This window comes from Bufo gargarizans, chromosome 5, assembly GCF_014858855.1.
Source record: "Bufo gargarizans isolate SCDJY-AF-19 chromosome 5, ASM1485885v1, whole genome shotgun sequence".
In the NCBI taxonomy this organism is placed as follows: domain Eukaryota; kingdom Metazoa; phylum Chordata; class Amphibia; order Anura; family Bufonidae; genus Bufo; species Bufo gargarizans.
The window spans coordinates 308,007,429-308,033,016 of NC_058084.1; the positions used below are offsets into that span (position 1 = coordinate 308,007,429).

A 25,588-nucleotide genomic window follows, 5' to 3' on the forward strand; every position below is an offset into this window, starting at 1 on the left:
TGGATTTAGGTCTGGAGACTGGCTAGGCCACTCCAGAACCTTGATATGCTTCTTACGGTGCCACTCCTTGATTATCCTGGCTGTGTGTTTTGGGTCGTTGTCATGTTGAAATACCCAGCTATGACCCATCTTTAATGCTGAGGGAAGGAGGCTGTTGCTCAAAATCTTACAATAAATGGCCCCATTCATCCTCTCAATAATACAGTGCAGTCGTCTTGTCCCCTTTGCAGAAAAGCACCCCCAAAGCATGATGTTACCACCCCATGCTTCACTGTAGGGATGGTGTTCTTGGGATGTAACTCATCCTTCTTTTTCCTCCAAACACGAGTGAAGACAAGTGAAGTCTCATCTGACCAAATGACTTTCTCCCATGCCTCCTCTGGATCATCCAGATGGTCATTGGCAAACTTCAGACTGGCCTGGACATGTGATGACTTGAGTAGGGGAACCTTCCGTGCAATGCACGATTTAAAACCATTACGGTGTAGTGTTCTACTGACAGTGACCTTTGAAACTGTGGTCCCAACTCTTTTCATGTCATTGACCAGCTCCTCCCTTGTAGTTCTGGGCTGATTTTTCACCTTTCTTATCATCAGTGATACTCCACGAGGTGAGATCTTGCATGGAGCCCCAATCCGAGGGAAACTGACCGTAGTCTTTAGCCTCTTCCGTTTTCTAACAATTGCTCCAACAGTTGATCTATTTTCACCAAGCTGCTTGGCAATTGCCCTGTATCCTTTTCCAGCCTTGTGGAGGTCCACAATTTTGTCTCTGATGTCTTTTGACAGCTCTTTGGTCTTGCCCATGGTAGTAGTTGGCGTCTGACTGACTGTGGGGTGGACAGATGTATTTAAAGAGCTCAGCCAGGTGCTAAGTTAAATTAATGAGTGGAGTAGAGGTGGACTTTTTAATTAAAAGGTACAGTAACAGGACTTTGAGAGACAGAATTCTTGCAGTTTCTCAGGTGTTCAAATACTTATGTTCAGCAGTGCAAGAGACAAATAAATTCTTAAAAAATACAATGCGATTTTCAGAAATGTTTTTTTCTTTAATTCTGTCTCTCTGAGTGGGAATGCACCTACAATATGAATTTCAGACCCCTCCGTGATTTCTAAGTGGGAGAACTTGCAAAATCGCAGGGTGTTCAGATACTTCTGTTCCTCACTGTATATATATTTTTTTTAATGATTTTCTTCTTTCCCTACTTTCTTTTTTCTCCAACTTTCTTCTTCCTCCCCCCCCCCCTCATACCTTGCTCTTTTATTTCTTTTCAAACAAAAACAGAACAATTCATCCAACACAGAGTTGAACGGACTTCAAGGTGAAGAACCAAACACAGGAGGGTCGACGAGATGTACACAGGGAGCAGGGAGAGAGATGGATTAAACATACAGACAGGAGTAAACCGGAGGGAATATCACTTCAAACCTCAATCCAAAAGCAGGCAAGCAGCGGAGGATAAGAAGCACTGAGGGGCAGAGAGCGGAGAAGCCAGGGGAAGCCAGAGGGTATTGTACATAACAGCCACCTACAATTCACCGACCAAAGACCAAACCGCCACGGCACAGCAGCCTGGAGGGCACTCATGCGATCCCGATACATTCAGAGCTATCCCATGGATCAAATGAAGCAGAGCAGAACATACAGGCGTGGGGATGTAGAATGAGAGGGGAGGAACGCGACGTAACCGACCTATGTCATCCTTTCTGACACCTGAATATGGCATTTCTAATTGTCAGTTTTCTCTGAGCTAATGGTTGGGGATTACTGTATCCACAAGTATGACTCCCTATAGACTACACATGGAGATGATACATTTTGCTTCCTATATCTGTCATTTACTCACTCAGAATCACCCAGAAGCACCATATAGGACATTATAGAGAAGCATTAATCAGTGTAGAAGTGAAAAAAGTACTTGGGGGTGAAAGATATCACTTACTTTAAGTTGCTGAAATCATGTCTGTCTCACTCACCAGCTTGTTTATCTCTGCACTTCCTCCCCGTCCCCTCTCCATATACTTCTATAGGATAATGTAGACTGACTCTTCAGTGAGCAGGCAGCCTGTCTTGGTTTTAATAAGACTGCTTTATCATAACTTTCAAAGAGAAAGTTAAGGCACATTTACATGCTCCAATGAGAAGCGGATTGTCTGGAAGGAAGCGTTTCCTCACAATCAGCTGCTCATTAAGTGGAGGCAAAATGTTGCATTTACATGCAGCAATCATGTCCACAGTATGAGGCCGAGAGATGGCTACAGCTATTACTTGTCCCCATACAAAATCATTGCTCCTGAGTAGCAGAGGGCTGTTTAGACTGCACGACCTGCTGCCCAGGAATGATGATTGCAGTGTCTGCACCTCCAGTTATTTCACCCAATGAACAAGGGTTTTGCTTGTTCATCGGGTGATCTGCAGCAACTTTAGATGGGCAGATTATTGGGATCAAGCGATATTAGGGTCATGTTAATCCACCTTAAGTTTCTAAAAAGGGGCCAAAGTAAACAGCTGATAATTTGATAATATTTTCTGATGATATATTACAAGGTTTCCTTTATTTGCCTGCTTCTCCTGCATAGTGTAGCAGCTAAACGTACAAGGCTTGTATAGTGGTGTAGCAGGAACTAAATCAACAGTTAAATACTCTTAGTATTAAGAGTAATTCTCCTTTGTGAGGTAAATGTACTTTTAAACTGCATAAGCCCATAATGTCAGAGCTCACAATACATCATTTGACATGATGCATCTGCCATATACAGTTGCAGATGAGTCATTTTTACAATGCACCATTAGAGATTTAGAGAAATGTGTTTGGGCTCAGCCCTGATATATTCAAACATTGCTTTGCATGGAGATTGGTATTACAAGCTGGTTTAACTATGTCCAGTTCCACTTTCAAAGATATATGTAAAAAAAACTGGTTTTGTACACGGCTTGTTCAAAACAATAGAGATTATCCCAATCTAGATTACAGGTGCCAGGAAACCATTTGGCATGCCAGTCTACTGCAAGTGGCACTGATACAGTAAGGCGTGCCTGGACAGCATGCAGTGGCAGGTAAAATACCAGGATACCGCAAAGAGGACAATATTGACGATAAAGTAAACTAGCAATACCATATCTGACTTCTAGGGGCCCTGTTGGCAGTACCACTAGAGCTCTTACACGACTGGGATTTGCGTAGATATACCCTTTGAATGTATTAATGCTGCAAGGTGCCAGCTAAACCTAGCACTGGGAAAATCTGATCCACCTCATTAGTGTTGTTGAAAACACCATCTGGTTTTGTAGCTGAAAGAGGATTGCAGACAATATTCAAGTGAAAAAAAACACATCTGGAAATCAGGCATTACAGTCCAATAACAGGGCAAAGTGTGGATGATAGCATATAATTAGGGGAAATTTTCCAACATATTTCGCTGTAACAAGAAAGGAGGAGGTTGTGATGAATGTAATAAAGATAAGCGTCTTTCAGTCAGCAGAAAGTGAAAGGAAATCAACGTGTATGTGAAGATTAAGGAAATGGGGGATACACAGATAAAGTAAATCTGTCACCTGAATAAGAGAAGCATAATACCAGGACAGGATGGTTCTCTTATTAACCGAAAAATCCACAAAGAAATACTCCAGCAATTTACTTTGGGTACAACCACAGGGTGAAGTTTCCTGATGGCCGAAATAAGGAGTGGATCATAAAAGGAGAGAAAATATATAGGACAGATATGACTTCTTCTCTTTTTTGAATTCACTCAGAATTTTGGCTTTCTGACTGAGTGGCTGTACCCCAAGGATGCATTTATAGTTGCGTTGGGAATCCTGTGGCCTGATCAGACAGAAGACCAGACTACCGGAGATCACCGTATCTGGCATTGCCGGACACGATTGTGTAAGGTCGGATCCCCATTCTACTATAATGGCATCTGGACGGTTTTGGGCATAAATGATGGGTTTCGGACGGACAAATACAGCTGCATGCAGCAGTTTTTGTCCATCCAATAGCCACCATTTGTGCTGGAACAGCTTAACAGAATAACCTGCTGGAATAGCAAACAACTGAGAACGCAGCCTAAGACTGCTCGCTAATACATCAATCTTATTATCTGTTGCAATTATTAGGAGGTGCACGCCCGATACTAAATTTGATTTAACTTTGGCCTGCCTGTGCACCACTATCTAAAATCTATGCCAGCTACGAACTGATTTTAGAATTCAGCTATAATTTAAATGCCATGAGCAGCAGAAATTTTTTTTGTACACCACAAAACTGGTACACAGTTTTATAACTCCTATTAACCATTTAGCTAATAGAAGCTATCTAAGAATACAGCGGACGCTAGACATGAGGGGAGCACCCCCTTCACACTGACTGATAGCTGTGAACACAAATAAACTGCAGCCTTTCAATCATGGTGAAGGGGGCCAGAAGAACGCTCCCCTTATGAATGCAGGAGATTTATGTCCGAGTCCACTGTATTTTGGACTTAGCAAGAAGCTGTATGCACTTTGTGACATTTTTTTTTGTGTAACATAACCTTACATTTTATGAGATAATACAAGTGTGCAAAAGTCTACATGTATTCACATGTACATATCCATGACCTCCCCCCCTTTTAAAATGCTTCATATGCCTTAGACCACGCAACTGTTTGCGAACAATATTACTTCTTTGATGTTATCTAATTGTAACCAAATGACAATAATAATAAAATGGTTTTGTACGGGCCACTAAACTGATCATTACTAGATGTTCTGGTGGCTTATTAAAGGGATTCTGGTGTACGGCTAGGATAGGCTATCACATGGATCCTTAAGATGAGGTTTCCTCCTCACACTGTCAGCTACCCACTGTGCAGGAGACTACAATATAGCTTCATTCCGGGTAGGTGGACATAAGTGCCACTGTATAGAAGAATTGCAGAAGGGACCTCTGTCTCTTCATTCTGTGGATCAGTTGGATTACCACTGGTCATAATTTTATGGCATCTAATTGTCTTGCATAGCTGATTATGTGACATTAATATAAGGTGAAGATACATGTATAAAATGATATTATGAACTACAGTACCCTACTGATGGTGAGTTTGTCATGGAGGTTTAGCCAGTTTCTAGTAGTCAAAGATCATGGACTTTCATTTCACATTATCTGATGTAAGAACTGATCAAGCTCTGATTTTTTTGGTAATGGCTTCTTTTTCTTTTCAGTGTTTGGTCCCGTCCCCCACACGCTCTCTGACGAATGGATAGCGATGCAAACCAAAAGGATGATTGACATGAGGGTGAATCCCATCACAGGCTTTGCTTCCAACTGGGACTATGAGAAGAATCAGTGGAAAAAGTAGAATAAATACAGTATGACCCAATGATATTCAATAAAAAGTACAATAAAATTATTATACGAACACCGCAAAAACGTGTTTCTTTATTGGTATATTTAGTCCAAGTCCAATAAGAACACCACGTCTCATCTGTCATATGTACTTGCACAATATGAGAAAAGTACTTGGACATAACATGACACAAAGACATTTACAATGGACCTGCCTCTTAATATTTTCTTTTTGGTTGAATTTAGCTTAAACTTTGTAAATCTCAGTCCCCGTTTCCATTGGGGCTCAGAATCTAAATTTTTCTTAAAAATACATTAGGGAATATTTCATAGGAAGCTAACTAACCACACACAATGGGGAGAATGTACACATTCCCTTTGATCGGATTCAAACAAGAACCCAAGTGCTACAGGCATGCGTGTAAGATAGGGAATTGAGATTGTGAGCCCCATTGGGACTAATGGTAATTATAATCTGAACACAGCTGCAGAGTAAACAACATGAAATAAAAAATTATACCCCAATCCTTGCCCCAACCCACTTGGTGCCACTTCTCTATGGATTAGCCCTGTAGGGTGGTGATTCATCTGCACCAGTGCTTTTCATATGGGCATAGCAATTTTCTTTTACTGTGGACTATTCAAGAGCTTCACTTAGGAATGCCATGTACCCACTCTCTGCTTAGCTCCACTGAATGAGTGGATATTTGCCATGCCTTCAAGCGGTATCCACCTGGACACCATGCCAAGAAGGGACATGTCCCTTCATAGCTCGGTCACAGTTTTAAACCGCTGGCCCGTGAACTGTAGCTTTACCTCAGAAGACAACGAGAAACAGACATCATGCATCTGTCAGAAGAATTCTTTGTGCGGTGTCTGTGCCAAAATTCTGCCGGCAAATTCCGCCATGTGAATGGGCCATATGTTTTTAAAGGCATGATGCAGAAGTGGAGAGGAGGTGGATACTCAACTATATCAGGTTGGACTACAGGCACATTGTGCCATTTTATTCAGACATCAGCTGGACATGGGTGACAAAACTGAGGTGATCCCTGGACTTGTTCCCTCTTTCTATCCATTTCATCCTACACCAACATTAGTTTTGAAGCTGCAAGTCTGGTTTTGTCCAGATATTAAAAGTATACCTTTTGGATTTGGCAACCATTGGCTCCAGAGAGCTAACCTAACTACCCAACTTACTGTGTCACAGTATAAGGCTACTTTCACACTTGCGGCAGAGTGATCCGGCAAGCAGTTCCATCGCCGGAACTGCCTGCCGTATCCGGCAAAACGTATGCCAACTGATGGCATTGCTCTCCATTTAGAATGCATGGGGATAAAACTGATCTGTTCTTTTCCTGTATAGAGCCCTTAGGATGGAACTCTATGCCGGAAAAGAAAAACGCTAGTGTGAAAGTACCCTAAGACTAGAGAGAGGATTTCCATTGAGGACCCTCTCCTATTAGCAGCCACAGAGAGCATATCTTCCTTGCATTACATAGACATGACTTTTATTTTATTTGGCATTGCATATTGCCTTCTTTCCCCTGTGGTGGCACTACTGGTGAAGGTACCACTCATCCGTGGGTTTTCGCCCAGATTACAGCTGATCACTAAGGGTTCTGCAGCACAACACTATGTAATTAGCTGATTATCAGGGTCTTTAAAAAAAAAAAAAAAGGGTCTTTCTAAAAAAAAAAAAAAAGGTGAAGTCTTCACAGCAGGCAACTCCATTTTGTCCCAGAATGAATATTCTGTTTCATTTGTCTCCATACTATATTACGTCAACTAAGCACATCAAAAGCTACAGTTGGTGACTATTTTGAACCAAAGTACAGCAATTGTTTAACAGGTTACCTATAATTCCATATCAATGATTCACATCAATACTTTTCTCCAATACCGCATCAGTTCTAACGCATGTTCACATCACCGCTATTAGTTTTGTTGTTCTGCTCTGTTAAAGGAAACGTAAGTGACGGATTCGGCACATAACTGACAGGAACGGAGCCGAACAGATCCCTTTGACTATAATGGGATTCGTTTTGTTTCCATTTTGGATAATGCTTTTGTATCGGATAAAAAAAAAACAAAAAAAAACGGCATGCAGCATTTTTTCTCTATTTTTGAGAAAATCTGCAACCGAGGCCCCGAACGGAGCTTCCAATGTAGATATGAACATGCCCTTACTAATTTGGAAAACCCAGTTTTATATATCACAATATGGTGGCCATCTCCAAGATTGTTATTTCTTGGCTATAGATTAGTGGTTACAAAGAGTTCCTTGCTCTGCAGGACCTGTCCAGTTCGGAATTACACAGACAAACCATTGATGGGAATGAGCACTGTCTAATACTTAGTTTCTCCTTCGGGGACTTGTGAAAGGACAAGGACCATGACTTTAACAGTGAGGTCATAAATAGTGCCAGCCATAATATTGTTACTATTAACAGTAACAGAAATGCTGTGTTCATTAACAGTATCAACCAGGGTAGAATGAGACTGAGACCATTAATAAATTCAGATGGAACCCAAGTCATAAAGATTGCCAACCACAGTAATAACTAAGAATAGTAGTAATATAGTACTGCCAGGCCAAACATTAAAAAGGTTATCCCATGATTAGTGTAAAAAATGAAAATCAGACATCATATAGTACATGACAATCTCTTTCGAACAAACAGAACCAGCCCTGTACCTCACATGGATCCAGAGATCCGACCATTCATTGCTCCAATAGCTCTGCTAGATATATTTCAAGCTGGCGGCTTAGGCGACGTGCACTCTTTGAGGGGGCATGTCCTTTCTACTGCAGCTGAAGGATGGAACTGGGCATGTGCCTCCATCTCAGTGAGCAGGATGGAGACGTTAGAAAAAGAGCAAACAGCAGGTGGCGCTATGCACATAGATTTCTGTGAATAGATCAGTGGTCGTACAAACTTTTTAATTACATGCAATTACCGAAGTATTCTGATCTAGGGGCTGGTTTTTAAAACGTTGAATATTTTTCGTGGAACAACCACTTTAATAGTGAAAGCCCAGCATGTTAGTCCTAGCGGCCAATTTAAAGTAGCAGCACTAGTAAGGCTTCCTAATAGTGATAGTTCTGAACAGTGTCAATCCTAATGGTCTCCATTAACAATGCTGACCTTGCTGGAACACGCACCCATGTGTAGCACATGCTGAGAAACATTGGGCATGCGCCTCCTACATGTCAGACAACAACAAAGCACATCAGCCATTAGATAGTAGAACGTATTACCTGTCTTCTGCATAGTTTCATTTGGTTGCACTTACTGTGTGGTCCTTTCTGCTCCACTGTTTTGTCGGCCATGAACCAGAACTTTATTTGCTTTCCTGCTCCTCTCCCTATTTTCTAAATGTATTTTCATCTAGCATCTAATGAATATAAATAATAATTGTTGTGCACTATTATTCTTACAGTATTTCTCAACCGTTAGAATGTATTCACATCACTAAATCATTGTCTTGCATTATCAACCACATCAATTAATCATCCTTGGCATGAACACTACTAAACCTAAACAGTCTGTGAGGATGATCCATTGAGGTCCATTAGTGGTTACACAGCGTGTCCCATTAATTTGAATGGGAGTTATAGCTGGTGCAGCCACATTGACATTAATGGACCTTGATGAATCACATCCATGTCTCACAAGCTTGAAACATCCATCCATTCAGATAATGCTAAAAAGTCTTTGCCACTCTAATGAACAATAACTTGCAAAAACGGTAAATATTACAGTTCTAAATAAAAAAAAGTGCATTTGCCCTTGAAATGCAGATAATTGTTGAGTAATTTAAAACTTGTGACAGCATGTGTTTGATGAGTGGGAGCCCAGGGACTCCTTTTCTTATTTAATTGGACCATTCTGTAGAGAGTAAGCACAAACTTATCATGCTGGCAGCTGTCTTTGCAGTCATAATGAGCTTCCCCTAGTCACTACTAAATACCCATCAGACTTCGCTTAGCCTTTCTCCTCTCTACAAGTCCAAAACATGTCAAGTGATGATTTCATCTTCTGCATTTGTGGGATAAAAAAAATATATAGTCTTTGTCAATTATTTGACATTTCTTCATGGGCATACTTAAATGAAGTGGAAAAGCTGTAGCGGTGCTATACTGGTTGGTGTTAATGGAATGGCAATGCATTGAAGGCTTAATGAAAGCCTAAATAATCTAATCTTGACATTCTATGTCAATACAATCCAAAAGTACATACATACCTTCTTAAGTGTGAATATCAGTCATATTTATGAAGAATGCATCACCATTAAGCAGACTACTAAGATACCTGCTTCTCTCCAAACTAAAAAGTCTTTTCTCCAAACTAAAAAGATTTGAAAAATACCCAAACAGAAATAACGCTTTAAGTTTAAGCCTATGTCAGACATTTGGGGCATATCGCCAGGACATGCCCCCAAGGTCTGGGGCAAGTCCCACCTCTGAGACCCGCACCGATACTTAGAAAGGAGCATGCAAAGTGCTGTAGGGCATGGGCACCCTCCATTTATTCCTATTGGAGTGCCAAAAATAGTCAAGCTCTGGCTTGGCTATTTCCGTCAGCCCCATAAAAGTGAACAGATCGGTGGCAGCACTTACAATGTCCCTCCCATACATTTCAATGGGACTTCTTGCTTCAAGTCACGGTAACCACGCCCCCTTCCCTGCCCCTTCGCTGTGACTGACAGCCAGCTGTTCGGCAAAGGCAGCCAAACTCTTGCGCATATGCGCTGTCAGTCACAGCAAAGGGGCAGGGAAGGGGGCGTGGTTACCGTGACTTGAAGCAAGGAGGCCGCTGTGTGGAGAAGCTCGCCGGGCAGGGGATAAAACGTTTTCAGTACTTTTGCTGCATCTGGCTTCAGGAAGAAAGGCATCATCAGGAAACACTGCTGGCTACACGCAGGGGCTGCTGGCTACACGCAGGGGCTGCTGGCGGCTTGGGATGGTTTTGGGAGGCGACAGGTTCCCTTTAAAATCTCATCCACTTTGCTGGTACTGCTACTGCGGATATGCCGCACAAAAATCTGTGATGACAAATCCACGGCTATTCAGTCACGTGTGAACCCAGCCTTTTGAACCACAGATTGATGAAATTTGGATAGTTGTAATCCTTTGAGCCATTCATTTGTTATGCTGTCAAAGGGTTTAAAAAATTGGGACTATGCCTCCTCCGATACAACTTTACATTACTCACTAAACCTTACTCATGTTTCCATGTAATCTGAAATTAGAAAACGAAATGGCACACAGTGATGTGATCAAACACAATTTTAATGAAATTTCTCATTTTAAAACAGTGTACTCAAAACAAAATCTACATATTGCTGCATAAAAGTCGCAAAGCTCATCATGTCATACATTTCCATAAAGCAAAATCTGGCTTTACAGTCAAGATGCAAACGAAAGCTACATTACACATACATTACAAAAAAGATATAATTATGTACACACACAAACAGATACAAGTGGTAGTACAATGTTACAATATGTAAGTGAGGACAATACAATATACAATGACTACAGATCTGGTTACTGCGCATACACTTGAACCTGCAAATTCCTTCCCCTGTAAAGTGTTTTACTCCTTTCTTTAAGACTGTTCATGTAAGGCACACGACCTGATAAAAGGCACTGGCTTTGAAAGGGGAGTGGGTTCTTTATTTAGTCATTTCTCCGCCTGCTCTTCACTTTGCATTGCAAATATTATCCTTTTAAAGACTTACTATAATTATTATGGTTGAAATGAAACATGATCTTATTTTCCCCCTGAAAACATACAGCCAGCTCTGGTGTCATGAACATATTAAAGAGGGGTACCCAATAACATAGCAGACAATGAAGCAGAAAGGAAAGTCATGCAGTTGATGTAACTTTGTAACATTGGTCTTGGCTATGTACACATTTATAGTTAGTTCGCACAGTGGAGATCAACTGGACATGTGGTTGTATGTAATCCTGGCCAAACTGTTATAATAATAGTAATGGCACAGACACATGAAGAGGAGACGTGAATACTAGGTGGTGCTGAAAATCCAAAATGGTTATACGGTCAATGATGCAGGAGAAATAAGTAAATTACTATACTATACTTATTAGCCTTACAGCATATAAATCCACCAACACCTAAGATGTATATTGACCAGTGGAGCCCTAATCTAAGTTTGCCCTTGACAATATTACCATCACTTAATGGGATTTCATTTTATTTTGTCTTTTCCTAAGATTGCTTTTACGGAATGTCAAGGTGCCCATACAAATTAGATGAATGTCCACCAAACCCATTGATTTTGGTGGGGCCGGACAACTATCTAATGTGTTTGGGGGTGTCCCGACTCTACTGATGGCAGATGTCAAGGGAAAGATTATGTACAATGGATTTCAACATATAGCCAATCCTTTGTTCCAGCAGAAGATAAGTCACTACCAGAGGTGTCTGACAGAGGCTTATTCTCCTTTACTCACATGCTCAGAGACAGTATGCATGTATAGCGGGGCATCTAAGATATACAGCCACCTATAGTCATACTGTAAATGTGTGATCCGTAAGGATCTAACATATGCAAACTACACCAATCCCAAGAGCAAATGGCCTGGTTTTGGAGGAACATGTCCCCAGTGAAAAGAATGGGAGGTGGGATAGCTTTGCAAGCTCACTGCATTTTGTGTATATCCCTTAGCCAGTAAGTCTGTGCATGGCCAACCCTGCCTATTAAACTTGTGACTGAAGTCATGACTTAACGCTTAGTGGGATCCTTGCAGTTGAACCTCAGCTATTCATGATGTAATGACATGTCTACTGGCAGCCTTAAAAACTGATAGTGTGACAACTTCAATGTCAAATATGCAACTAAAAGTTCTCGCTAGAGGTCTGCTATTGTTTTAACTGTTGATATGCTTTTCAGCAACTCTTTCATATAGATCAGCTGCTTACCTTTTGATATGAGGGAAACTTTGTGACTAATATTAATTGGTCACAAATTGACATTATGCCCCATTATGTCAGGTCATATTATTACTATTATTAAAGTCAATAAGTTCTACAAAGGTTTATCAAAACATAGCTAGCTGATGTTGTAAACTTTAATTCTCCAAAGACTTGGGGCAATGGAAATCTAGCTACAGAAGGGCAAAAACAAATAAACCAGCCATTTGTGATTTTAAAGGTAACATCTACCAGAGGAACATTCTGGATGTCCTTCGTTTGTAACCCTACCCTCAAAAATGGCCATCTAGTAGTGTATGCTGAGAGCTTATGATATTTGTTGATAAAGAAAACGCGAACGGTGAAAAAAGTACGATTTTGGATATGCAATTGCTTGGCGCTAGTTCATGAACTCAATGTTGGACTGATCATTAATGATAGTAAAGGTTCACCTAGAGGGTCTCAGTCTATGCTGTAAAGAACACTCTCCTAACATCAGGCATTTATTGTTTCTTGGGAAGTGTACTTATCTATACATTTCTGCTTCATTGTCTACAAAAAACAAAACAAAAAACGAATTATAGAATTTCTCCGTCTCCCAGACCAAGGGCCAATGTTAGGTGTCTAGCATATGGCAAGATTGACAAGAGGTATGATGGAGATACATCAATACCAATTTAGGCTACTACTGTACCTTTGTCAGTTAAAAATAAAGTTCAACATCATTGAAAGACTAGTTTAGACGGCAGGTAGTCTATAATGTACCAATAAAGCTACAATGAACAACAATGTTTACATGATATACTGTACAATGAACATTTGACAAAAGCATTGGACAATATGATACATTACACACCTTCATAATTCAAAGCTAGGAAAAGCAAGTGGGTGATTACTAAAACCAGTATGTATGGATATAAGATGTTAAATAAACCTGAAAAATAGACACTATTAATAAACAGTGATAATATCATTATATAATACACATGTAATTGTATGATCAGAGAAAAATAAAAAAGTCATACGGTGAGGCTTATGGCTGCATGGAAATCATAGTTTTTTTTTTCAGGCTTAACAGCACACCTGGATATCATTATCTCATTGTATAGTAAGGATGTTGAGAGTGTGTGAGCAGACAATGTGTTAAGTGACAGTAGCTGTAGAGAGCCTGGCAGTGTATAATGACACTTTGATCCTATTCTATGTTAGAGCGCCAGTTGCTAGAGTCCACATTTAGCATAAAAATCATAAAATGTTACTAGGCAAGCATCTACATGCCCAACACCTAGGACATGAATGTGCATTCGCTTATGGCTACCATAGACAGAGTTATTCCAAAGGATGTGCATCTATACGTATAAGCTGCCAGAAGCCCTTTATAATACTGCCTCTGTGTTAATGATTATTCCAGAAATTATTTTTAGGCAGCTGACAAAATATTTAAATCTCAAAATACAGCATTAAAAAATGTTGGAGAGTCTAGTGACAGAGTTTTTCTTAGTGGACCCAGCATTATGCGTATATATGTTTTATATTTCTGCATACATGGCTTAAAATGAATGAAATGAATACCAGCTCAAAATAACATTTCCCTAGTCCTTCCTTGCAGTATTTGGACCAGATAACGCAATTTCTAATTTTCCATTAGGGCATGTGTAGCTAGTACATGAGGGTCCCATGAATGGTTCTCCCCACCCCTGTGCATATCTCAGCTCTTGAGGTCTACTGAAATCTAGGTGATGTCTAAAGCTTGTTTTTTTTTCTTGTGTGATTTACTGGGGGGACAGCAGATAATCCCGGGTGTGGGGGACCCATTGATCTCAGGAAGACCTGCTTTTTTAATTTTTATTTAACAGATAAATCACCTCTCCTGACAAGTTTAAGTAACTACTTGCTTTCCCCGTTAAATAACAATTCTGGAGCATCTTTTTATTGTATATTGCATCATTCTTTTGATATTCCTACTATAAACTTATGAGTAAATTGACAACTAGGTCTTACCAGGGGAAAGGCAAGGGGTGTATCCCTGCACAGTCTGCCACTGCCAGCATTGATTGGACAGTGTCAGATTGTGCAAGAACATACCCCTAACTGGTAACACCCAATTGTCAATTTATTCAAAAATTTAACAACAAAGAGTCATGGGAATAGGTGCTCCAGAATTGTCATTTCATGTAAAATTAAGTATTTACTAAAATGTCAGTTGAGGTGACAGTTCCTCTAAAGAAGGTTGCCTAAAACAGAACCCCTTTAAGAATATGCTATAGAGTACTGGAAAAATAAAGGTTTACAATGTAGTTATCGCTCATGAAGATATTGTTACTGAGATAATGACCAGGATAATTCCTGAACAAGATGACTACCTTGCATGTTTGACAACAAGGTCATATACTTCATATTAACCTATGTAAACAGCTTTCTTAAGCTGTCCTTCAAAAATATACATCAATATAAAATCAAATTATATTGGCAGTTTAGCAGCACAGTTTACTACATTTTTTTTAGCTACACATATAAAATGTAACAAAATAAAGAATACTCTGATATTGAAATCACCGAAAGATAAATAACTCTCTTAAGTTAACACACTGGTGCCATCAAGCCTCCAAGATTCCGGTCCCTCAACAACTTTGTAAACACGAGCTACAACCTTAGACAGGGAGCGCCAGCCAAGGGAGAGACAGTTAATTGTGTTTAAGGTAAGGGTACACTGTAGCATCAGTGGGAAGAGAGAAAACATAATTTCCTTCTCAATAATTAAGTTCTAAAATTGTAACTGAAACTGGAGCTATGTGAACAGAATTTAGAATGATGAACTCGCTACTTCATGTTACTATAGATCAACTCAGGTTCTGGAAGGGTTCAGAAAAATAAACAAACCTCCAGACCATTATGTATGGATTTCTGCTAAAAGTCTGCCTCCTCAAAAAAATTAAAAAAAATTGGAAGTGTAAATGGATTCTTAACCTCCCGAGCTAAAACTGCTACATCCTGGTATCAGGTATGGTGGTTGGTGCTGTCTGTGACACACTAGGAGAGCTTTTGGGTGAACAAAATGTTGTCTGTCAGCAATATCCCTCCCTCTCTATACCCATTCAACTAAACTAAGTGGGTTAGTTATTATAATGGAAGAAGGGGAGATTAGTCTTTTTTGTAAAGATACAGAGGTATCAGCCAGGGGTTTTGTCTATGGACAACTTAAAGGAGTTTTCTGGGACTCCTATATTGATAATCTATAATCATATTAGGTCATGAAAATCTCATTGGTGGAGGTCTGACTCCCAGACCCCAACGATCAGCTGTTTGAAGAGTCTCCTCACAGCTAACCAAGCACAATGCTGTACATTGTATAGTGGCTGTACTTGGTATTACAGCCCAGGCTCATTCACTTGAATGGCAGTGAGACGAGTGTTAGGTCATGGGACCTATGAATGTGATGTCACTGGCCTATGAAAAGGCCACAGTGCTCACAGAAGTTCTGTGGCCACTTCAAACAGCTGATTGGCAGACATGCAGGGATTTGGACCCCTACCGATCAGATAATGATGACTAGAAAACCCCTTCTAAATCAGTTCCTTACATAAACCTTCTGCAGCGTTACTCATTGCAAAAAGGAATAGGAAGTTGACTTCCCACACAAACGGAGTTTGGCTTGATACAGATTTTTTAATGAATATTTACCTGTTCACCCAAAACAATGTACTTGAAAAATACTCAGATGACGTTCTCATGGGGGACTATGGTGCACCTCAACAGTTTGACCTATAACAATTTGAAGTGGATGGAGGCGATACTTTCATACCAACACAATCAATGGATTGATATTCATCGTGGCATAGTTGGGGGTAAGCACCAGTGTGTGGGTTGTGGTTACTTTTCAGGTACGTATTCAGATCTCTCAGTATGTAAGACCTGAAGAAAACTACAATCAAACGGACTGCTAAACATTCCCTATCTTTCCTGTCTTCCTCCAAACAGCAAAAACTAAAACACATTAACCTGGACCAACAGTATTTACAGTTGATTTTCATACCTTCTCAACACACCACGTTCATTACAATATAGAAAATGTAAAAAAAAAAAAAAAGTTACAATAAAAAACAAATGTAATACACTTAATGAATTGTTGGAACAATCAAAAGCAATATAAAAGGCTGAGATGCACACTGGTAGGAAGCAGCATTTCTTCTACACGGCTAAAACAAGGTCCATTATATTTCTAGTTTGCTATACTTACAATGCCAACACCATCACAACATTAGTACATGCTTGTTAGGGGCTGTGTGGTACATAAAGTTATAGTGCTCTCTTTACTACTGCATGCCAATGTTTCTCTTCAATCAGAACCGTGGGAACATTGCAACTTTTGGCTACTACACAGTACAGAGATTGCATGCACAAACATTGAATCAACAGCCCCATTCTTACCTGTGGTTACTGTTAGTATAACATAAAGATACAACAAGGAACCTTAAGTGGTGTTTGGTCATGCACATGTAAACCTGCGTTGATCTATTATTTATGTAGCCAAACAGATCACGCGTCATTTTAGTAGAATGAACCATTGGTGGTTAACAATTTCTCCATAGTATGTAGAACAGAATACAATATAGGTAACCGGTACGCTCCCATAACCGCCTGGTTTACCCAGTATTAGGAGTAACATGTACATGGTTAACTTCTCCAAGTACATGTTTAGTTACTCTCCTTATTGCTTAGTTTTAATTTTTGGTTAATTCTCTCTTGCAGGTGAATACATTCTATTCATATAAGAGATGGAGTTAAGCTGAAAATATAGTAATATCGTTATTACGGGTGCTAGCGTCAACTAGTTTGACTTCAGGATTTATTAAAAGAAAGCTATTTAGACCCTACTACTAAGAAGGTCACAACTAAAGACTTATAACAAAAATATGTTTCTTTTCTTAAAAAAATATATATGTATACTAGTTTTGGAAATAAAAAATAGTATGCTTCAGAGTAAAATAAGTAAGGGCTTCTATAGGACAAGACTCCAGGACATGATATTAGTAGGCCCAACTGTTGTCTCTAATTTCTACGTGCCACCGTATAGAGACAACTAAGGTCTGCATATCTAGCCTGTCGCATTGCACAATTGTTTCCCTACATGTTACAAATATGTGAACAGAAGAAAAGACAGTACAGCTAATTTAACAGCATTACGTTGGGGTACAAGGTCTGCAGCGGACCAATACAACCAATCAACAGTAGCATTGACCTGTCTAGTGCAAGCCTGGCAAAAAAAAACAAAAAACACCAGGACTGTATTTGATTGGTGAATATGGTTTAGTTCACCTTTTCTTCTATACGCAATGCAGTTAAAGGAGCTATATTATTTTTTCGCCGACATTTACAATTCAGACTTCACTGTGATGTCGTTCACTTTAATCCTTAGAAACCACATGAATACATACAGTCTACTTCCAAAATCTGTATGCCGTATGTGTACTGTGGAGCATAGAATTAAGTTATTTCAAGAAAACTAACGTTTGACTTGCATGCACTGAGATCTATAGACGTAATGCAGCATACAAGCCTTTAAATGTCCTGTACCGTAATATATAGGAAACATACAAATTGCACTATTGAACATGTCATTAAAAGGACACTATCATGACTAAGCCTCTCAATCAGGGGTTATGTTGCATAATTACTTATGACTCTTTCCTCTAAGGGGTTTCTCAACGTTGGACCTTTTTACCTGATCGCCACTGTAGATAAAAGATTAGATTTCTGAACAGAAGACCTCTTTTTTTAAAATTCAATCAGATGCTTCTTTAGTTCCCAAATGAGACCACCCCCTTAAAGGGCTTCCATGAAGGGACACTAAAAACTTAGAAAAGAATGACAAAAATTAAATATACTGGGGCATGTTTATCATAGATTTTATGTGACTTTTCACTTCTCTCATCTTCTGTGGCTGCCCACATTTATGGTACACCATAAATTGGTGTAAATTATACCTCAAATCTGGGCTAGCTCATAGCTGGCACAGATTTCAATTATTTGAGCATGGACTCAAATCTGATGAGTCAAATTTATACATTTCTATTGTCAGTCTTAGTATATATACACCCTATGACTAAAAAAAGTAGGGTTTGGTCAAAAGGTTGAGGGCTTAGCTTGTGCCTTAAAGGCAGAGATTGGTTTTATCTTACGTGAAGAGATGGATGCTATTATTACTGTTTTTACATGAATGCAGCAACAGGCAGGCCGGCAGGATAGGATTAAGAAACAGAATTATGTTATGGTTAGCAGTAATATACTGGGTTTCTAATTGATTTATTTAATTGGAAACACAGCCCTCAATGGTTCCTACAATGCGTCAAGCACAGCAGCTGCATCTCATTTTCCATTATCTTCTGCTCCATTTTATTTAATTTATATTTAAAAATATCTTACTGCTTTACTGTACTGTTTTAGCAATAATCCATTTGGATTAAGATACTGAATATCCCACATAAGATCCTGAAGATGGATCTTGACAGTAAAATGACAAGTTGTACACTGGTATTCCGTGTAAAACTGATAAGTGCTATATGTTCTAATTAAGACCCTTTAGGAAGATCAGTAGTACATTTTTTATGATAGTGGCCTTTTAATACATAAGGTGCAGTTACTGTATGTATAGCTAGCTAGACTCAGACAGACCCATTTCACCTGGAGACCACACCTGGATCTGCATTAGAATGTATTGCATTTTGGTTGCAACATTCGGTTGTTTAGTAACTTAGAACTTAAACTAACAGTAGTTCTAACTTCTAACCAAGCAATTAGAAAGCTGAAATGAGCCCCTTTTATAGCATAATGTAAGCTTACATGACATGTTATATATGATAGAGTGAACTAGGGAACCTTATCAGTTTGGTTGCCAGATCAGATTTGGTTAGCCAAAATATAAGCCAGTCTCAATTGCAGTACGACACTCTTCACTCTTAAGAGATGGGCAATGAGGTCACTGTCCATCGGTTGGATGCTCAACCAGAGGTTGATAGCCACTGGTTGATGATCACTGTCTTTCAGTTGTCTAGAGCACTGCATTACATTGTGATCGTTTTGCCTTGAGTGGCAATTATCAGACCAACTGTCCACTGTTTCTTACATGCGATCTGCAAGATACTTCCATGCATGTACACTGTATATACCATATTACTGATCAAAATGCAGTGACTTACGTAGTAATAGTAAAGTACTGTCTGCTCCCTGGATGGTGCTCGATTTCTATTTACTCATGATACTTGAAGCAAGGCTATTGGAAACTCTAGTTAGTTAGGCACATGGTGCTAAGAGATGACTAAGATGATAGCAGATTCTTTCCAGAGAACCAACTTAGTACTAGAGAATACTAGATGAATAATAAGGGCATATGTGGCGTTTCTGATCATCTGCTCCCATCTATGGCTACCAAACTTTTTACTATGGGAAGGAATATTAATATAAAGAAGCTTGAAAGTCACAATTAAATTATACAGCTGAATATAAATACTGGCAAGAAATTTTAATAGGTTTAATGTTCTAAGACAAAACAAAATGTGGGAATTTTAATGGTGGTAAGTCAACCAATAATCAGGCAACCAAACAATACGTGGAGGTGATAATAGAATCTTGTATGTGAAAGTAACTATGAAAAAAAAATAACTTGTTAAGTGCTACATGTAACGGTCAGGATGGTGAGGCATAGCTTGAAATCCAAAAACTTTAATAAATAAATCTTTTATAAAAAAGGAAACAACTCTAGAATAAAGAAATAAACCTCCTTTGGCAGTTATAGCTGATATGACAGTTGGTCCTTTAGCCATACAGATCAGTCTCTTTTTATTAAGTGATCTCATCAGATGAAAAAGCCTTCAAAGATGATCACTTGTTTCCCAGGTAGGCTCCTAAAGTGATGCAGGCTCCGATTACAGCAATACTTAGGATGGTCTTGATGGAGGGCCACATTGGATCAAAAGGAGGGCGAACACTGTTTCCATATAGTTCAACAAAAGCCTCCTGAAAAATAAGCATATGACAACGAATTAAAACAAAGATCCATATAAATGTATTAACTAATCTGCATTGCTAATGAGCACATCTTGATTAGATCTTCTTAAAAACAGCATATTACTTAATTACATAGGTGTTTTCCATTTTGTCATTTAATGCCTTAAAGGGGGTTATACGGTTTCTTTAAATAAAAAAAAGGGCAAGCAAAAAAAACATAAAAAAAATCTACAAAATGCCCTAAAATAACAAGAAAAAAAAAACATCTCCATTTCACTCCCCCAACAATCCAGAGCCAATGCTCTCGCAGACTCCAAGGTCTTTGTCTACAACTAGCCAGCATGTGAATACTGTAGCCACTGAGTGGCCTCAGTGGTCATGTGCCATACTACTGACATCATGGGTCCTACCACTCAGCCAATCAGTGGCCTCAACTGTCTTGTGACATACTATTGGCATCATGGCGTCCACTGTGCCAGCAGTACAGCATGTGACGACTGAGACCAATGACTCCAAGCAGAGACTACATGACCACTTCAGCCAAACAAAAAAACACAACTACAGAATATCTTTGCTGTATTTTTTTTAGAGTACTTGCTTTTGTTTTTATTGTATTTTTTTTTTCCGGAAACTGGATAACCGCTTTAAAGTGTATGTTAACACTATTCTTGAATTTACTTCCAAAATTAAGCTACGGTACATAAAATGTTGAGTAAAATCTAAATACATTTCATTACTAGTATTGATCATTACATGATGAATATTATAGTTTAGCATTACTTCCATAATTCTTAACCTTTCCAATCTAAAAACTCTCAGCATGTTTTGCTGGCTCAGTGTCTACAATCTGATATGTGTGGTATTAATACTAGGCTGTTTACATTAATCTGAAAAATTGTCCCACTGCATTATTGAAAATCGACAAAGCTCTTAGGGTGTGCTTGTTGACAAAATTATTGACTGTTGGCAATGACGAGCATTAGAATTGTGAATGTAGCTGCCAAATGAGCTCAGAAGCAGCAGAAAAAAAATCCTTCATACCTTTTTCACAAGTATGCAACAAACCCACAGCAACATCCTCATGTAACACATTCACGGCAGGATCTCAAAATCACAATGTACTATCCTGCGTTGCAGATTTTCATTGCAGAATTAAATTTTTATCTAACCACCTACCCACCACCTGCTTTTCTATCTATACACATTAGATTCATAGCAAACTCAATTAAATGGGTTATGCAGGGCATTTATAAGATAGGTCATCAATATCAGATTGGCGGGGTCAGACATCTGGAACCCCTGCCAATGAGCTGTTTGAGGAGGCAGCAGCAGCACTCCCATTGAGCGCCACTGTCTCCTTGCAGCTTACCAAGCACAGTACCGTCCTTTGGATAGCAACTGTGCTTGGGACTACAGCTCAGCCCCCAAGGGGCTGAGGTGTGCCCAGGCCATGAGTCTAACCCCTATCAGATACTAATTATTTAACCTGAGGATAGTATATATACGATATATGATATACAAATGGCAACAGGTTCAAATCTGCGCTTTTAATTCCGGAAGCCTGTTCTGGAGGAGGAACAGAGTGCTGAAATTTATTGTATCCAGCGTAGATGCCAGCTTTCAGCTGTACAAAAAATGCTACATGCAACATTTTTTTGTCCGGCTGAAAGCCAGAATATATGCTGGAAAGCAGCCAGATCCCATTACAGCGAATGGGAATCCCTTGGTGCACGGTGGTATCCAAATTATGCCGAATACGGTGAACTTGGCAGTCTGTTCCTCCGCCGGAACTCGGCCTAACAAAGGGTATAGAAAAAAGGAAAAAGGCTAAAGGCACCTTTACAAGGGCGTATTTTAGGGCCAATTATCAGGACTGAACTTCGTATGAACGCTTGTTCCTGATAATTAGCCCATGTAGAGGTGTCATCAATTACCCAATAAACAAACAGCCTTCATGGCTGCAACAGATATCTCCATAGGGAATAACATTTTTATCATTGCACCAGGCAATTGGCATTAGGGGTGATCATAAGCGTTTTGCAATAAACTAACTCATAAATCAATGTTCTGAGTAGGAAGACAACGATGATCAAAATATTTACAGGACCTTCACCACGGAGAACAGCGTTTCAAATACTTTAAATGCAGAGTTATGTAACTGAATAAAAAGCATGACACAAGACAAGGTTGCCCACTCACTACTTTGCTCGGTAAAAGCCATACACACAATTTTTGTAGCTTTCTATTATTTTTTTTATTTTTTTAAGTGTAGATTTTTAACCAGTAACATGACAAAGCAGACCATGGAATGAAGGAATCAGGGGCCACACCGAATAATACACAGAGTGCAAGGGGTGGTGAGGAAAACATGAAACGGTATGACCTGACCCAAGAGAGAGTCACAAGAACCACCCCATAAATGCACATCCGACAGTCAGTCAATCCGACAGACACACATCAAAAATTGTATACATTTAGAACAAAGTGCGGTATGCAATATGATAAATATAACCGACACACAGGTCCACTGAATTGCCAGAAATGGGCATACATATTATAAACCAGCATATAAAAATCCAATATAAAGCATGAGGCAAATGTAAAATGAGGTGAGACCACTAGAAATACTAACAGACCAAGATAAGATCTAAATTAGAGAGCCAAACCTACATCAACCGCTGGTGCAGTGGACCTGAGAGAATGAGAAAGCGCCCAATCACTAACAATAATTGCTACAAATATAAAGGGAAAGATAAAATTGTGTGTTCTGAAGGGAAAGATCATCAATAATTATCAGGTAAAATAAACATCAAAGTACAAAAATATGTGTCAATACAATAACAATACACTAATTTCAAACTTCAATAGAAACACAATCACAAAGCAGAAGGGGTTCAGTTACAGTGAGGTATCTTCTCACTACATGGGGGAAATGGATCTTTCATATTATTTCATGAAATACAGCAGAGGTATCACTAGTATATTATAACTAGACCATTGCCAAGGCCCAGTTATATATTAGGCACCTTTGCTTTGGGTCTAGTTTCAGCAGTGCTCACAAAAGGCTAGTTAAGACAAAACTGGTTTACGTCACCTATAAACGTATTTTATTTACATAGCAAACTAGTGATGCTAAAATGGAAACAAAAGATCTTTATTAGTAATGTTTAAAGATTAAAATAGAAAGGGGTATACTAAACGGATTCTTCATATACCAGTCAATGGTGCAGAAATAGGGTGTAAATGTGGGGCCAAACCAGAAACTGCTCAATTAAACTGGCTGATTGTCCCCATAAACAAAAACCATTCTAATCTACACCATTGATCATAAGCCACAGTATCAACTTGGTACTGAGAAAAACCCAAGCTGACCGCTGAAAGCCTACAGTGGGATGCGAAAGTTTGGGCAACCTTGTTAATCGTCATGATTTTCCTGTATAAATCGTTGGTTGTTATGATAAAAAATGTCAGTTAAATATATCATATAGGAGACACACACAGTGATAAATGAAGTTTATTGGATTTACAGAAAGTGTGTTATAATTGTTTAAACAAAATTAGGCAGGTGCATAAATTTGGGCACTGTTGTCATTTTATTGATTCCAAAACCTTTAGAACAAATTATTGGAACTCAAATTGGCTTGGTAAGCTCAGTGACCCCTGACCTACATACACAGGGGAATCCAATTATGAGAAAGAGTATTTAAGGGGGGCAATTGTAAGTTTCCCTCCTCTTTTAATTTTCTCTGAAAAGTAGCAACATGGGGGTCTCAAAACAACTCTCAAATGACCTGAAGACAAAGATTGTTCACCATCATGGTTTAGGGGAAGGATACAGAAAGCTGTCTCAGAGATTTCAGCCGTCTGTTTCCACAGTTAGGAACATATTGGGGAAATGGAAGACCACAGGCTCAGTTCAAGTTAAGGCTCGAAGTGGCAGACCAAGAAAAATCTTGGATAGACAGAAGCAACGAATGGTGAGAACAGTCAGAGTCAACCACAGACCAGCACCAAAGACCTACAACATCATCTTGCTGCAGATGGAGTCACTGTGCATCGTCCAACCATTCGGCACACTTTACACAAGGAGATGCTGTATGCGAGAGTGATGCAGAGGAAGCCTTTTCTCCGCCCACAGCACAAAAAGTGCCGCTTGAGGTGGGCTAAAGCACATTTGGACAAGCCAGCTTCATTTTGGAATAAGGTGCTGTGGACTGATGAAACTAAAATTGAGTTATTTGGCCATAACAAGGGGCGTTATGCATAGAGGAAAAAGAACACAGCATTCCAAGAAAAACACCTGCTACCTACAGTGAAATATGGTGGTGGTTCCATCATGCTGTGGGGCTGTGTGGCCAGTGCAGGGACTGGGAATCTTGTCAAAGTTGAGGGACGCATGGATTCCACTCAGTATCAGCAGATTCTGGAGACCAATGTCCAGGAATCAGTGACAAAGCTGAAGCTGCACCGGGGCTGGATCTTTCAACAAGAAAACGACCCTAAACACTGCTCAAAATCCACTAAGGCATTTATGCAGAGGAACAAGTACAACGTTCTGGAATGGCCATCTCAGTCCCCAGACCTGAATATAATTGAAAATCTGTGGTGTGACTTAAAGAGAGCTGTCCATGCTCGGAAGCCATCAAACCTGAATGAACTAAAGATGTTTTGTAAAGAGGAATGGTCCAAAATACCTTCAACCAGAATCCAGACTCTCATTGGAACCTACAGGAAGTGTTTAGAGGCTGTAATTTCTGCAAAAGGAGGATCTACTAAATATTGATTTCATTTATTTTTTGTGGTGCCCAAATTTATGCACCTGCCTAATTTTGTTTAAACAATTATAGCACACTTTCTGTAAATCCAATAAACTTCATTTCACTTCTCAAATATCACTGTGTGTGTCTCCTATATGATATATTTAACTGACATTTTTTTTATCTTAACAACCAACGATTTATACAGGAAAATTATGGCGATTAACAAGGTTGCCCAAACTTTCGCATCCCACTGTATTAAATAGTCAGTTTCAGCAGCCCTAAATCCTGACATTACCAGCAGGGGGCGTAAGAAAACGGTTTCAGCTCTAAGGCAAATGGGAAAAAAGGGCATAAGCAAGCTATATTTGTATATTGTTGGGATTCGCTCTGGTAGTTAGGACTAGCGGATGCAGTATAGAGGCAAAGTACACAGTTCTTGAATTAGACAGCAGTCTTTATTCCCACATTGGTGTATATAAAAAAAGGCAGATAAGTTGCATCACAAAACGCAGATGGCTTGGTGTTCGTTCACAAACAAGGAAAGTCCATAA

At 39.4% G+C, this 25,588-nt stretch overlaps 2 protein-coding genes across 3 annotated transcripts in view; one reads left to right on the forward strand and one right to left on the reverse strand.

Moving 5' to 3' along the window:
• Window positions 1–5,400, forward strand: part of LOC122939082 — an 84,468-nt gene extending 79,068 nt beyond the window's left edge. Inside the window, exon 5 of the mRNA XM_044295054.1 lies at window positions 5,203–5,400. Within this exon, the coding sequence (XP_044150989.1) occupies window positions 5,203–5,339 (137 nt within the window). The 3' untranslated portion in view covers window positions 5,340–5,400. The remainder of the gene's footprint in view (window positions 1–5,202) is intronic.
• Window positions 5,401–10,604: 5,204 nt separating this feature from the next.
• The window catches only part of BCL2 (BCL2 apoptosis regulator), a 208,803-nt gene continuing 193,819 nt past the window's right edge, over window positions 10,605–25,588 (reverse strand). For both annotated transcript variants that reach the window (XM_044293112.1, XM_044293113.1), the window contains exon 3: window positions 10,605–20,286. In XM_044293112.1, the coding sequence (XP_044149047.1) occupies window positions 20,152–20,286 (135 nt within the window). In that variant the 3' untranslated portion in view covers window positions 10,605–20,151. The remainder of the gene's footprint in view (window positions 20,287–25,588) is intronic.